The sequence below is a fragment of the Akebia trifoliata genome, chromosome 2, assembly GCF_017979445.1.
Source record: "Akebia trifoliata isolate Shusen 1 chromosome 2, ASM1797944v1, whole genome shotgun sequence".
Lineage (NCBI taxonomy): Eukaryota > Viridiplantae > Streptophyta > Magnoliopsida > Ranunculales > Lardizabalaceae > Akebia > Akebia trifoliata.
In genome coordinates this window covers 17,645,447-17,662,702 of record NC_141376.1, presented here as the reverse complement: position 1 = coordinate 17,662,702, position 17,256 = coordinate 17,645,447, and the positions used below count along the sequence as shown (strand labels likewise).

The window sequence follows — 17,256 nt, the reverse complement described above, 5'->3', positions numbered from 1 at the left end:
TGGAGGATTTAATCTATATAATAAAACGCAACTGTGGGTCCCACAGTTGCTATTGTTATGGGTGATAAACGTCCCATCCACCCCTTTTTGTGAGCCCCACTTAATTACCTTACCTCTTCACCCCTCAACTTTATTGTCTTTCCTCTCCTCCCCCCTCCTCCCTCCCTTTTTTTCAATAATACCCCTCTAACTACTATTTTCTTCTTTTACTCCTTTAACCCCAAAGATTTTTAATAATACCCCTCTCATTTTATTATTTTTTCTCTTTTACCCCTTTAACCCCCAAGGGAATGGGCAAACTCTAGTTTATTATATTGTGAAGGGCATTCCTTTGATGTGACCATAAATGTGTTTTTTTCTTTTTCTTTTTTTCCATTATCTTATGTAATAATTAAATCCGAACCACTGCTCTGCAAATTAATGCCTTCGTGTATCATTTTCATAGGTTGCAGAGCAACTAGGTGGAGCTTCTGATGACTTTCAAGAAGTACTTGGTTTGGACGAGACACAAGTTAGTGAAGGAAGGCATAGTATGGATGACGCAGTGGAGGACAAGATATGCGATCTCTATGATCTATATGTTGAGGTACTGATTTTCATTAGGGAGGTCTCTAATTATTGATTTTTTTTTTATTTTTTTTTTAAAAAGCCCTTGCTTTTATAAACTGTTCTCTTGGTATCTTATTTGTTGATTGGTTCCAGGGGATGGATGAAGACAAGGGTCCGCAAATCAGAAAACTTTATGTGGAGGTAGTTCATACATACTTGTTTCTTGATTGTTGTCTTAATTATGTAATTGTCCATGGTCGAGGGCTTAGCTGGACCGGACCGATCTCTTAATTGTTTACTTTTTAATTAAAAACCAAGGTCTTGTGACCATTTGGTAACCATTTTCATAATGGATTATGAGGTATCAAACTCATAATACAATTATGAGAGTTGTTGATGGAATTTGGTAAAATAGCATGTAATAAATAATTTTACAATGAAAAAAGAAATACAATATATCATTGTAAAAGCAGAAAAAAAAAAAAAAAAAAACAAGAAACACAAAACAACTCATTTGAGAGTGATGGTTGAATTGTAGTTTGAATTGTTGTGATTGTTTAGGTTCTTTGTAGAAATACTTTAAATGCTACCGTTAGATTTTGTGTTTGCACGGTCAAGATCTTGTGTCATTTCTTGAGTCAACGGAACCCGACCTATATATATTATAAACCCTACTTACATCTATTCTAAGAACATTTGCATGAACTATGAACAATGAGATCGTCTATTCAAAAGCCATATTTTTAATATTTATAGAACTATACATTTGAGGCTTGGAAAGGTTACTTTAGTGACTTGGTGGCTGAGTTAAGGTCTTGAAAGGGCTTGTGAGATCATATTTTTCATAGTTCATACTTTGCATGAACTATGAACAATGAGATCGTCTATTCAAAAGCATATTTTTAATTTTTAGAGAACATTACGTTTGAGGCTTGGAAAGGTTACTTTGGTGACTTGGTGGCTGAGTTAAGGTCTTGAAAGGGCTAGTGAGATCTTATTTGGTGTTACTCTTGGGAATGATAGGTTGCAATTGTGTTAGCAGAGTGATTCCAATTTTGGGTAGTTATGCAAGACGGTAAGGAAGAAGATATGTCAGGGGGTAGGGAATCTGGTTTGGATTTAGGTTACTGTAGGGTTATCATATAGGTTAAACCCAACATGGTTTGGTTTGTGGAGTTTAATTGCGACGTTTTTCAATTAAGGTTAGTGGTTTGAGTTTATAGAGTAAAAGGTTTAAGATAAAGAAAACAAAATAAATAAGTTTGGGGAATTAAGAATTTGAGAAAATCAAGAACTAGAAAAATAAAATAAAATCAAGAAAAGAGAAATAAGATTAGAAGAGAGAAAGAGAAGTAAGGGCAGATCTAGTAAGGAGGTACTGGGGGACAATTGCCCCCACAAACGTTTGAGATACATTGTATTTTCAACTACTTACATACCCTATTTCCCCCCCACCCCCTTGCCTCTCTCCAATCCCCCCCTCCCCCCAACTTTTTTGAAGATGACATTGCTTCTTTATTGGACCTTCTCTTTAGACTAATTAAAAATGACATCTTTTTCTTAAATTTCTAACCAAATTTAATGAAGAATACGATAAACAACATCAAGATGAGAAGTACGCGGAGTATGCATGAACTAACTGACCACACTAACCGCAAAGACAAGTTCGGTCTAGTGTTAGATAAATCGGACAACCTACAAGTCTTTAATAAGAAGAAGGATCCAATAAAAGATCACCAGAGTTTAGCATGCAGACGATGATTCTGATCCACAGGGGAGGAGGTAGGACAACAACCAAGCATCCCAGTGTCCTAAAGAAGATCCAAAGTGTATTTACACTAAGTTAGCGAAATACCACGACGAGAGTGAACCACTTCTATCCCCAAGTACTTGAGTGGACCCAAGTCCTTAACCCCCAAAAACACGGTCCAATAACTTCTTAACTCTATAAATTCACTGTGCATCATCACCAGTCACAATAATATTATCTACATAAACCAAGAAAATTGTGCAACAACCATCTACTCCTCAATGAACAAAACAGGTATGATCTGAGTGGCATCTAGAAAACTCCATAGATAAAATAACCTCGGAAAAAACGTTGAAATCAGGCTCGTAGGGACTGCTTCAAGCCATACAGAGATTTAAGAAGGCGGCATACCTTCCTAGAATACTCCCCCTGAAGACGAAAGCAGGATGGGGTTTATATAAATAACCCCAATCAAATCACCATTCATAAAGGCGTTCTTCACATCGAATTGGTAAAGTAGCCAGGAGTGACATACAACTAAAGAAATAAGAAGTCAAACAATAGAAAGTTTGGAGATGGGAGCAAACGTGGCACCAAAATCTTTTCTTGGAATCTGTGTAAACCCCTTAGCAACTAGGCGTGTGTTATACCGATCAACAGTCCCATCAACAAGATATTTCATAATGAAGACCCATGTATAACCAATGGTCCTCTCCCCAGATGGAAGGGTAATGAGCTCCCAAGTATTATTTTCTACAAAGCATCCATCTCAATAGTCATAGCTTTAGAGTCTACTGAAGGTCTCACAAAGCTTCTAATACAGATCAAGGAACGCGAATAGAATCAGTGACTACAAGGTAGGTTTGATAAGAGGAAGAAAGACTTTGATAGGAAATAAACTGGGCAATAGGATGATCAGTCACACACCCCTGCTTACCTTTGCGAATGGCAATAAACAAGTGAGAGTCAGAAATGGAAGGGATAAGGATAGGTATATGTATAGAGGTAGGAGAGGATTTACTTGAATCCAAGGAAGAGGTTGGCAAAGGTGGAGGAAGGTGAGGGCGATGAGTGTAGACCTTAAGCGTCGCCGAAGATGGAAAAAAAATTGGAGAAGGCAGCACTATAGGAGACAGGTCCTGCAAAGTAAAAGAGTTCTACAAAGTAGATGTGGCACGAAAATATTAAACATTTTCAATGAAAGCAACATTAAAAGTATGACACGATGAGAAACTGGATCATAACATCGATATCCTTTTGACACAGAAGACTAACCCAAGAAAATGCACAAAATAGCTTTGTCATCCAATTTTGTGCAATCAGGAGTCTTGTCCTAAACAAAACACGTGCACCCAAAGACTTGAGGTGTAATGAGGAAAAGTATATTATCGAGTTGAAGGATATGAAGAGGCATTTGTCCCTCTAAGGTGCGACTCAGAACACAGTTAAGAAGAAAAGTTGCAGTGAGGACTGTTATATTCCAATATGCTTTAGGAATATGCATTCCTCAAAGAAGACATCGAACAATGCTCATGAGGTGATGATTCTTACGTTCAGCCACCTCGTTCTGCTCAAAGAGTATAAGGACAAGTCAACTGGTGAAACATACCATTCTCATGAAGATAGGAGCAAATCCCATCAGATATAAATTCCCCCCCCCATTATCAGATCGAAGAGATTTAACAGGATATTGTACAAAGTCTTAAGCATTTTAAGAAAATTGACAAAAATATAAAGCACCTCAAAATGAGAATGCATTAGATAAATCCAAGTACAACGAGAATTGTCATCGATAAATGTAACATAATATCTATGACCATTAAAAGCAGTAACAAGGGAAGACTCCCACACATCAGAATGAACTAAACCAAATATTGCATTCAATTGATGCATACAAGGAATATAAGAAGTACGTGTGTGTTTAGAAAGTTCACACACAGAGCATTGAAATTTATTTCCACTACAAGTAGTTTTTAAAGTAGAAAATAGTAACATAAGTATTGAAAATTGACATGTCCTAAGCGAGCATGCTATAAATCTTGAGTTTGAGATGAAAATGTGTGGCTCTCAGAGGAAGGAAGCACGGAAGTCGGAACAACAATAGGCTGAGATCCAAGTAAGTACAGCCCATTCTTCTCATACTCCTTGCCAAAAATCCTTTTCGAAGTCAGGTCCTAAAGATTATAGTGAGTAAAACAAAAAGGTAACTGAGCAATTTATAGATTTAGTAATACTACTCATAGACAAGATTAAGAGATAGGTGAGACATGACGCACAAAATCTAGGAAAATCCTAGAGGATAAGGGGATGATACCCTTGCTGTGAATAGGTGCAAGAGATCCATCAATAAGGTGAACCTCCCTATGAGTAGTAGGAAAAGTAGAAGTAAAATGGCTAGACCTACCGATTATGTGATCAGAGGCACTAGAATCAATAACCCATGTTAGAGGAGTAGAGCCAAACTGACTGACCTGGAGGCATATTAACTGAGGCCACAGTCGAAAAGGAGTGAGTGTGAGCATGGATTTGACCCCGGACAATAGTGGCAATCTGAGTCTATAGCGTACAATGAGGGGAATGGATGATGACTCCATTGTAGCAACACAAGGAGCAGACTGACCCAAAGATGGAATGGAAGGAGATCGTGGCATCAGATGAGGATAGAGTTGCAAGCAGCGGGCCTTCTCATGATCTGTTTTCCCACAATGACTGCAAGTAAGGCCACTCTCTTAACCATGACCACGGTTGCCACGGCCACGATTTCTTGATCCTGGAGTACGAGAATCAGAGAAACTCGAGTTGGCAATTAAGGCCATCTGATCTATAGCTGGAGCAGAAAGAATGTCACGATCACGATCCTGAGTTTGAGAAGGAGCAATACGACGATGATCCTCATCACTGTCAATGGTCGCAAATATCTTAAATAAAGAAGATAAATGAGTGGTGTTGAGAATCTGTGTCCGAAGTGCCTCAAATTCAAGACATTGACCTATAAGAAACTGGTAAGTCTGATATCAAACAATCCTCTTAACCACGGCTGCCTTTGAAGACAATTCAGTCATAGACTCATAATGAGAAAGTTTCTCCCAACATGATGGAAGAAATCCGAAGTAATCAGCCACACTCTGAGTCTTTTGGGTAGCCTGGGCAATGTCTCGATAAAGCTCATAAATTCTCGAGTCATTTCTGGTATGTGCATATGTCTGAGTAAGTGCTGATCAGAAAGATGAGATAATCTCATGGTACATGAACATAGTATAGATGCGCTGCTCCATGGAGTTAAATAGTCACCCAAGGCTAGTGCAATTGTCGATCTCCCATGATTCAAATTTAGGATCAGTAAGGAGTGATTTAGTAACAGTGCCAAAGAACCATCCATATTTCCTTCTATTATCCAAATAAAGTCGCACAGATCGAGACCATGACTGAAAGTTCCGACCATCGAGACGAGCAATGGTAATACGTTGGGCTGAAGAATTAGACCCAAGAAGGGTGATTGAGGTCATAATTGGTTTTTCCGAAGTCATTGCTTTGGTTTGAAGGGAGGTCTAAAGGAGAAACTTGCAGTACCAAAATCACATAACTTCACGGGCACCCTAAGTGCTGCCGTAAGCCTCCAAAGGCTTTGCAGTTGTTGTTGCAGTCCTCAAAAAATGCTATTACTGCTATCACAGCTTTCCAAGAGCACCACAGGTGCTATTGCAAGCCTTCTTAGACTGTGCAGATGCTGCCGCAGGCCTTCAAAGGCACCTACAAGTGCTGCTAGACCTAGATGCTGCTGCCTATGGCAGCTCTCCAAGAGCACTACAGGTGTTGTCGCAAGCCTTCCGAGGTTTTGCAGATGCTGCTGCATGCCTCCAAAGGCACCTACAGGTGCTGCTGTCCCAAACCTCCACAGGCTTTATAATTGCTGCCGCAACCTTTTAAAGCGACCTACAGACTTGCTGGATGTGGCTGCTGCTGTCACAAGCCTCCCCAGGCTTTGTAATTGCTGTCGCAGGTTCCCAAAGGCACCCTAGGTGCTGTTCCAAGATCTTATAACTCTTGTAGTTGCTGCTGGAACTCTCCAAAGACACAAAAAGCTGGAAAACCTTGGAGAGAAACCCTAACAAAGGGCAAAAAAACATTGAGAAAACCTATCAAAGGCAGAAACCTTATTATAGGGTAAAAGACACAACGTAGAAAAACTATTGTAGCATGTGATTAAATCCCTATTGCAACATGCGATAAAGGGACTAAGAAACGAAAAGAAACAAAAGTCCCCCGAAAGGGAGTGGGTCTAACAAAGATGCTCTAAGTTAGATATTAAGGTCTAGGGAATAAAGAAGAGAAGAAAACGAGGGAGGGGCAAAAAATGAAGAGAGGAATCAAGGAGGGGGGATGAAATTCCTTGGCTCTAATACCAAGAAGAATTGAGAAGAATAATTGTCAAGTCTCTTTCTAAGAGCTTGGCAGGTTTTTATATTTATAAAAGAGTAAATAGACTAAAATGCCCTTACACATAAGAAATAGAAAAATAAAGGCTATTACTTAAAAACAACTAGGACTAAAATAACTAAATTACTTCCAATATTTTTCTCCAAAACCATTCATCTTCAAGCTCTTCAATTGTACCATTAACTATAATTTGCCCCCCACTACAAGAAAATCATGTCTCTGCATCTGGAGAGAAGGTATAAAAGGGTAGAACCTTGGAGTCACACTCACGGATAATGGAGAACTGACACCAAGAAACTCCATTGGAAAGTATTCACACATAAAACTCATTGATAGAAACTAATTATTTATTCCATAAACTCTATTCTTCCTAAAACAATCTATTACATTGTTTAAATAAAAAAGTTACTTTGTTAAAACCTAATGGACTTCTAATTTGACTCTACCTTGCACTTCAAGGTAACTTTCCAAAAATAGAAAATTTTCTCAGTCGAAAAAAACTCTCATACTAATTCAAAATACATAGTAATCTAATTTTAAAACAAATATGATCCAAAACATTAAATAGGCCCATAGCTAGAGCCCAATAACTAAAATAAAATCTATATAATAAAATACAACTGAGTTGCTATAGTTTTGTGTTTTTTGAGTTAGGGATTAATGTCCCCTCAAATGTCTCATAGATTAGACCTACACCAGAATTTCTTGTTTTTCCTCTTCACTCCCTCTAATTTTATCTCTTCTCTTTAACTCATTTTATTGTTTTTTTATTTTTTGCCTCTTAACCTCAAAAAAATTTAATGACAATGGTATGGTCCACTTTTGTGAGAGACAAATCCAATTAGGATAAACCCCCCATCACCTACAGTTTTGTAAGATGAACATCCCATCAAGCTATAATTTCTTGGGACCCACTTTATATCTTTTATTCTTCATCTACTCTAATTTTACTATATTTCCTCTTTTACCCTTTTAATCTATTTTATTGTTTTTTCATCTTTTACCCTTTTACTCTCAATTTTTTTTTAGTAATACCCCTCCAATTTCAGTTTTTTCCGCTTTTACCACCCTTAACCCAACTTTAGGGCCTAGTGTTACATTTTTGTGTGTGTAGGGATAAACCTCGTGTCAAGCTATAATTTTGTGCGACCCACTTTATTTCCTTTACACTTCACCCCCTATAACTTTTTTATATTTCCTTTTTTACCCCTTTGATCCACTTGATTATTTTCCATCTTTTGCCGCTTTAACCTTAAAAAAATTCAATAATACCCCTCCAACTTTATTTTTTACTCTTTTACCCCCTTAACCCAAGAGAGGATGTCCGTGATGTAGGCAAAAGCGAACTCTAGTAAAACAATAAAACTAAACTATGGCCCAAATATGATAGGTTCATGATCTATGATATCCCCATCAGATAGTTAAAAGAGGGTAATATTTAGTAGCAAATGTATTTTGTTGGAAAAATACTTTTTAATCAATGAATTGATGATGGGATTTTTAAGTACCTGATGGGGGGGTGGTTCTACTTAAACTTGTGACTGATTGACTCATGATAAAACAAAGATTTCTAAAATAAAAATATTACCAAACATTTTATTCTATGTAAAAGATTTTTCACGTGAATCACTTTTAATTGTTTGGTAATATTCTTTCAAAATGGCTTCTTCTAGAATGGTTTTTTACAGAATTTTTTAAAGAAATGGAATTAATTCTATCAGAATGGTTATCAAACAGCCCTACATTGTTGTAATTGTCAGGAGAAATTACCATTATTACTATTATAACCTCAACATAATGGTGATCGGCCTAAAGAATATTAATATATTTTTGAAATAATGTATTTCATAAAGAAATTGAATATAAAATTTGATATCCTTTTTAAAATTTTGAAGTGTAAACATAAATGACAGCAGGTATTTTGAATAAAATAACACAGTTAGGAAACTTCATAGTGGCAGTTATTTAAAAAAATAAAATAATGGACAGTATGCATAGTAAAACTCCCAAATTTTCAGATGTTATCATATAGTAGCCACTATTTCCATTACATTATGCTATTTTAGACCATGATTAAAATTTAAAACAATATATGCACACAAAAAATATATATATATGGGCGGCGTTCGGAGGCCCTGAAGAGAGCCAACCATTGTGCCAAACATTTTTTAAATGTATGGGTTAGAGGTTTCAGAATGGGCTGATTTTTTGTGAGGATGATCTCTATGATGAGGAGATAATCCTCACCAAAAATCAACCCATTCCGAAACTTCTAACCTCATCAAAAGTGGTTTATAAAAATCGGACAGTTCACAATTCTTCAACTTGTAAACTAGGGTTAGAAGTTTCGGAATGAGCTGATTTATGGCTCTCTTTAGGGCCTCCGAACGCTTCCCAATATGTATATATATATATCATTCAGAAGCTACTTGAATATCCGTCATTCATAATTTAATAATGGAAGTTGGCCAATTTTGTTTCTTATGTAATTCTTGTATTATTTTACCAGCCTTTGTCCTTTTTGAGAGTTTCTCTATAAAAGCCATCGTTGACAGCTTATTCCACTCTTTTATTACTTGCAAATAATTGTATAGGCTCTTCAGTTATTTGGAGTAGTCTTCTCTGACCTTGGTTATCCTTGCTCTATCTCCCATCCAGCTTGCAGAATTATGGCCAAATGGATCCATGGACAATCATGGTATCAAAAGTGCTGTCTGTAGAGCAAAGGAGCGGAAAAGGACACTGTATAATAGGAAAAAGGTACTGATATTTTCTATTTCTACCATGTTTATAGATTCTATAATCCTGTTTTCTTTGGCATTTTTTTTTTTTTTTTTTTTGGGGGGGGGATAAGCTGGCCTTCAACCCAAGACCTCAAAGTTGCATTGCAGTCTGTTTAAATTTTTGTATAGTCTGTTTAAATTTTTTTATTGCTTTTCATTTTTAAAAGATTGTGTTTTCTATATGGAATCAAAACAGAATGAAATGGACTTGGAACATTTCTGTTTATTCAAAAATCAAAACAGAATGAAATGTAATCGAAGCATTTACTTTAAATCATTAAATTTTTGTTTTTCTCATAAATAGATTATTAGAAAACCGTTTTTAAGGGTTTAAAATGAAAGTTAGAACTAAAATGTTTTTCACATTGATACACATTAGAAATGCTTTGAAACAATCATAAGAACGTCAAAATAATGCATTTGACACATAATGTTGTAAAAGTAGTTTTTTATTTGATTAACTGAATATAACCCCAAGTTATTAGTGATTATCTAAGTGAAGATTCTATTATTGATACGGATAAAAAATATTTGGATTGGAGAATTTTTAACTTTTGTCTTAGAAAAAAGATTGGTATTGTGGGCTGGACCAATATGATACCAACGCTCGTTAAAACCTACAATTCCACCTATAAAACTTCTTCTTTTCGCATTCTTTTGTTTTATTTCTTTCTGAATGCTTGATCTCTTCTTCATTGGGTGAGGGGGAGTGTATATTTTCCTCCACCCTTAGGTGTATCATACCCCAGTTAAGCCCCTGACCCTCTTATATCTATAGTTCTCCCCCTCTCCAACAAATCGATCTTTCAGAGTAGTTGGTTGGTTAACAAATTATGATGTCCTCATCAGTGTTGGAATTAATATCCGATCAATTGGGTATTAATTCCGTTCAATCGACCCTTATTTTCATAGTCGATTTTTTATTTCATTTTAGTTGTCTTTGGTTCTTTGGGTTCAAATAGGTTGTAATTAGGGCTTCTAACCCATCAATATAAATATAATATGGTTGGTGGTCGAACCAACGAAGTTCATCTCTTTTCTATCATTTTCTTCTCTCTACTTTCCTAATCTTTTTCTTCTCTTCTCTAAATCATCTTCTACTAGTTACAAACTAAGAATTCAACATGGTATCAGACCGTGGTCATATGTCTATCAAGGGAATCTAAGACGAGTTGTCAAACCCTAGATCCACTGCATTGATTGAAAAAGTTCTAATGGATGTCACATACTAGTCCACCAAAAATCATCCAACCCTAGATCTACTCAAGGTTTTTTTTTTTCTTTTTTCCTTCCATTTCGTTTTTTTTCCTCTTGTTTGGATTCATTTGTTTGAGAGATGTCTTCTTTTAAGGGAGTATCTAGTGCTCCTCTTTAGATCCACTATCAGAGACTACTTCGGTATCCATAGCACTTACACAAACCATAACCCTCAGTTATGCATCACCATTATAGAACTCGATGTGACGAACTACCTAGAGTGGAAAACTTCGGCTAAGATGTATATTGGGGATAAGGTTACGATGACTACCTCATTAGACAACTTCTCGAACCTTCTACGATAGATATATCCTACAATGAGTGGCATGGGGAGAACCTTAGGTGAGTTCATGGTTGATACGCTATGCAACCACAAATTAGCAAGAGTTTCATGTTTTAAAAAAATACAAAAGAGATTTGGGATGTTGTGCCTTACACTTATTCGCAAGTGGGGAACTTTTGTAAGCTCTATCAGTTATAACAAGAGTTGTTTGGAATTCGACAAGGGGAACAACCGTTGGTTGATTACTTTGGTGCTTTACTGAGTAAGTGGCAGGAGATGATCATTATGAGGATTTCACTTGTGTGTATGTTGCCAATGTAACTTCTCACCAGGCTAAAATTGAGTTGTTAAGGTTTTTTGATTCCTTGTTGGTCTCAATCCTAGCTTTAAGAGTGCTAGAGTATAGATTCTAAGGCAACAATCGGTACTTAACACTCTGTCCTAGGTATATGTTGGTCGAAAGGAGTTCACCATAGGCTCGAAAAAAATTGGTGAAGATAGACAAATAAACAGACACGGTCGAAGATTGTAGTATGATCATTTTAGTCGTCAGAACCGTAGTCGAGATACTTGTTGGGGTCTACATCTTCGCCTGCTTTCTAGTAATTCTACCTCTAGACAGGGTAGTGATCCCAAAAAGATAATACATCTCGTCAGGGGTCACCTGTTGCTAATTTCGTGACTATATCTTAGCTTCAATGATTGCATCCTCTAGGGAGAGAGAACTTTTCCGCTTCTGAATTGGAATGACTTCGTCGCATGATGGTCCAACTCAGTGGGTCAGCTTCTATTTTCAATTTTGCTCACACAAATACCGGGTATGCATTCTTTGTCACCTAGCCCATGGGTCTATTAGAGGAGGAAACTAGAGAAGATAATGAGTATGTCACCACCCAATAGGGTTCGGCATCTCTTTTATATTAAAAACATGTGGTTGGTGGTGTGGGCTTAAGTATTGGGTCCACACGACATTAAATAAGAACTCTAACACTCCCCCTCAAGTTGGAGCATACAAATCTGACATGCCCCAACTTGGTACAAAATGTAATATAGGAACTCCTCGACAATGGTTTTGTGAGAACATCGCCCAACTGATTTTCCGACTTAATATAGGGAGTAAATATCTTCTTAGCCATCACCATATCATGAATAAAGTGACAATCAACCTCAATGTGTTTCGTTCTCTCGTGGAATACTAGATTACTAGCTATATAACTAGTAGCCTGGTTATCAAGAACTTCAATCCCTGTCTCCTTTAGATGACTCTGAACCCAAAACATCTCACTTGCAATCTGTGCCATCACCCTATATTCTGCTTCAACACTAGAATGAGCTACAATTTGCTATTTTGTATTGGGCCAAGTCATCAAATTATCTCCCACGAAGGTACAATACCCAGAAGTAGATCTACGATTAGTTCGACTCCCTACCCAATTAGCATCTGAGAAACCAATAATGGATATAAGAGGTGAAGGTCTGTATAATAATCTTTTGCCTAGTGACCTCTTTAGATACCTCAGTATCCTAGACACAATATCTCAATGAATTTGTCGTGGAGCATGCATAAAATGGCTAACTACTCTCACAACAACGGTAATATTTCGGCAAGTGACAGTTAGGTAGTTAGTTTGCCTACTAACCTATGGTAATGCCTTACATCAGGATAAATCTCTCCCTGTTCAGCATCAAGTTTAGTAGCAGGACAAGAGAAAACTTGGGACAACTTTGGAATTTTAAAATATCTTAAAAGAGAGCTAGGGGCAGAGTTGGAAATATAAAATATTTTTAAAGGGTTTCTCTCTTCTTTCCAATTCTTTTATCTTCTCTCCTCACTTAACAATCCAAACAAGAGAAATGGAGAGAGACTCATTTATTTTCTTTTCTCTACTCTTCATTTCTCTCAATCCAAACACAACGTCAAAGAATGTCACATCAACACTTACATAGTCCCATTGAGTGACATGACAATAACACCTATATCTTTTTTTTGTATGAGAGTAATATAGAAAAACACATGTGATGGATCTTGGGGAAAGTTTATCCAACCCAGACTCAAATGAGTGAACAAAGCAAACACAACCAAAGACTCTAGGAGTAACAACAAAATGATGAATTTGAGGAGCAATTAGAGAAAAATGTGATTGACCATTTAAAATTGATGATGGCATGCAATTAATAAGATGATAAGTTGTAATGACAACATCACCCTAATAAGACTTAGGTATGTGTATCTGAAACATAATGGTGCAAGCAACATCAAGTGAATGACAATGTTTTCACTCAGCAACACCATTCTGTTGAGAAATATGAACTCAACTAGTTTGATGGATAATACCATTATTTGAACAAAAAGATTAAATAGAAGATTGCATGTATTTTAAGGCTTTATAAAAAATGATACTTTAGTTTGCCAAATTTGACTGGAATTTCTTTATAAAAAGTAAGTAAAATACAAAGTAATTTAGTGCAATCTTTCAATAAGAAGACCCTTGTCATACAAGAATAATCATCCACAAACACCACAAATTAATGAAAATCAGATAAATTTTTATTCTTGATAGACCCCAAATATCCATACGAATTATATAAAAAGACTAGATTGACGACTCTCAGTACGACTAGAAAAAAACTACGGTGATACTTACCCAATTGGCAAGCCTCACATTCTAAAACTGACACTGAACTCAACTTAGGAATAACATGATGTAAATTAGATAAAAATACATGACCCAACCGATAGTGCCATTAAAGGGGTGAAATCGAAGCATACAAGGCAGAAACAGATGCATTACGCATTAAATAGTATAATCCATCTTTCTCACGCCTCCTAACCAATCATCTTCTTCATCTTGAGATCTTGAAAGACACAATAAAAAGGAAAGAAGATTGTAGAATATTACATTGATTTTGTAAGTTAACTAACGTAAAGTAGATTAAAGGAAAATCAGGGATCAAAAAAGTAGAAGATAAGGGAAGAGATGAGTTTGGAAAAACATCACCTTTTCCAATTACATTACGAGTGGACCCATCGGTTAGTACAATGTGAGAATGAAGATAATAAAAACTAGAAAAGAAACAAGATATACCATACATGTGAGCACTAGCTTCTAAATCGATGACCCAAGATGAGGGAGACTTAGCAGCTAGAAATGTGGGATTGGCTGAATTAGCCATAGTAATTGTGGGTAAAGTAAGTCCTACAGTCAAAGTAGTCAACTTCTGAAGAATTTATCTCAACTGTATGATAAGATTGAAAGGTGCAGCGCCAGATGTAGTCTGAGAAGTGGAATCAATGGTAGTTTGATAAGGTTTCCCATGAGCCTGATTAGCCCAAGCATGTTTACCGTACTTATCCCAACAAACTCAGTGTAGCCACAATAGGTACACTTCAAATCACCATCACAGCCTCCTCTACCACGACCACGAGAAAAGTCAGATGAACCACTAGAAACAAATGTTGACGACTCTTTGGGAGTTGTGAAAAAGACATTCCCAAAAAAAGCACGTTGAAAACGAGAGAAGGCATTGGCTGCAGTTGGTAAAGACTCACTAGTAAGAATCTGACCCTTAAAAGAAACATACTATGAATCTAGATTAGAGAGAAATAATGCAATCTAAAATTCTTCACTGCTTTTTTGGGTCTCAAGATCTATAGTCAAGGGTTGATAATGCTGAAGTTCTTACCACATACCCTGAAGAAAGGTATAATAAATCATATACCCTAAAAACGTTCCTTTCTTGATAGTACATCTCCTATATGGCTTGCCAGATACGCCCTTAAAACATTCATTTCTTGATAGTATTGGGCCTACACGACATTAAATATGAACTCTAGCAGGGTCTATTTTTTATCATTGATTCAAGGGCATTTGATCACATGAATGGTATATCCCCCAATCTTACTAGTTATGAAATGTTCTGGTTGTGACAAGGTTTGGATAGTTGATGGTATTTTTTCCTGTCTCTGGGAAAGGTGATGCTCATGCACCCCCATCACTAATCTTGTGTTCTTCATGTCTCAAAGTTTGCTACTAATCTCTTATTTGTCAATATTCTCACTAAAAGTTTGAATTGTAGTGTCACGTTTATTCCATCTCACTGTTTGTTTAGGATTTGGAAACGAGACAGACAATTGATAGTGATCGTGAGGATGATGACTTGTACCTCTTGGATAGCTCATCTTTATCTACACATCAGTCTCATATTAGTAGTTAGTAGTAGAGTCGAGCCAATAAAAATCAGTTATTACTATCTCATAATCAACTGGGCCATTTATTGTGTTTTGAATCAATTGCTTCCCATTTTTTTTGTCTATTTTTATTGATTAATTTCATTTGAAAGTAGTGAACTCGTTAAACAGTATCATACTACTTTTTCAATTATTGCCAATAAAAATAAAATTCCCTTTCACCGTGTTCTTATTTATGTCGTGTGTGCCCAATACTTAAGCCCACACAACCAACCACATGTTTTTAACATAAAAGAGAGGTTGAACCCTATTGGGGGTAACCTACTCCTCCTCTCTATGTCCCTCCTCTCCTTAACCCTAATCTTCTAACATGGTATCAGAACACTTCTACCTTTAAATCTGTTTGATTTCTCTCTTTTTTTCTTCCCTTTCTTTACCCTCTTCAAGTTGGTACTTCCAAATCCCTTAGCCTCAGTTCCAAAAAGGGATTAGGTGTTTGAGGTTTGTTTGTTTGCACCTATATGTTTATTGTTAAATAAGTCTAGGGTTATTATAGTCTTTTTCTTATTTATTAATCTTATGTAACTCTTTTATAGCCTAATTAGGGCTAATTAATGATAACTTAATCTTCTCTCTATTATCGAACTTGGTATCAGAGCTTGGTATCGAACTCTTCCTTCTTCACCTGTAACTCCTCCTTCTTCACCTGTAACAGACCTTAATCAACTTCGTACACCCCTACACTACTTGTCTTCAACCTATATCACCCCTACGGGGGTTCTCTGTTGCTGCAAACCCTAATCGCATCATGCGATAGGGAGTTAAACCATATTCGAAGGCTGCAATCCAGTTTTACGTACAGCAACGATGCTATTTAGAGCCTGCGACTCCTAAGACAGCTATATTTCAGTCCGGCGACACCCACAGTGGCTGTATTGAGGTCCGGCGACACCCACAGTGGCTGTATTGAGGTCCGGCGACACCCAAGGTGGCTGTATTGAGGTCCGGCGACACCCACGGTGGCTGTATTGAGGTCCGGCGACACCTAAGGTGGCTGTATTGAGGTCCGGCGACACCCAAGGTGGTTTTTTAGACGTCGTGCGACTTGTTTCTTGCACAGACGAACCTAATCAGTGCTGTTCTAGTTCGTGCGACTCAGCTGGTGGCTATGTTTTAGTTTTCCGATCCCCATAGTGGTCATATGAGGGTTCCGGCAGTGTTCTTGAACATCTACGAAGGGTTTCGATCACAACCAGTGCTGTTTAAGGCTGTTCTCACCTCTCTACTGACCCTCGAACCCTTGACCTTTGGCTGTTTACACAACTTATTAATCAACCCGGCTGCAAAGAGGATTACTTGCGGTAATGATTACGTGGGCCATCCATAACAGTGTTTAATCAACCGTTATAGCTCTTTCGATCGTGTATTGTCACCTTTAGGGTGCTGCGATCACTTTATCCTAGAAAGTCGTACCCTCATCTTCGTGAACTCTCTTCAAACCAAAGTATTCGGATTATTTGATGGCTTCTGACTCATCCTCTTCCTCTATCACTGGTTTTAGTAATGGATCGAGTGGTCTTCCTTCTCATTCAACTGACTTTCCAGGCATTCAAATTACTACTGTGAAATTAGATGGTCCTAACTATCTCCTTTGGGCACGATCGGTTGAAATGTTCATTGGTGGAAAAGGGAAGATTGGTTTCCTCACAGGGGCGGACAAACAACCTGCACTGACCGACAGTTCTTATTCACAATGGTTTGCTAATGATTCTATGGTCCGTTCTTGGCTGGTTACATCTATGCAATCACACATTGCAGCTGGTTTTATGTTCTCCTCGACAGCAAAACAGATATGGGATTCCGCAAAGAGTATTTACTCGCAACGTCAAAACAATGTTCGCATTTTTAACCTAGAACGTGAGATTTCTCGACTCTCGCAGGGTGACTCTTCTGTTACTACCTATATATCACAACTACGTGCTCGGTGGGAAGAGTTGACATTTTATTC

At 37.2% G+C, this 17,256-nt stretch overlaps 1 protein-coding gene across 6 annotated transcripts in view; it reads left to right on the top strand.

Annotated features, from left to right (window-relative positions):
• Window positions 1-17,256, top strand: part of LOC147409838 (ubinuclein-1-like) — a 77,313-nt gene that overhangs the window by 39,853 nt on the left and 20,204 nt on the right. For all 6 annotated transcript variants that reach the window (XM_086431908.1, XM_086431911.1, XM_086431907.1 and 3 more), the window contains 3 exons: window positions 446-586; window positions 703-750; window positions 9,395-9,496. In XM_086431908.1, the coding sequence (XP_086288034.1) occupies window positions 446-586; window positions 703-750; window positions 9,395-9,496 (291 nt within the window). The remainder of the gene's footprint in view (window positions 1-445; window positions 587-702; window positions 751-9,394; window positions 9,497-17,256) is intronic.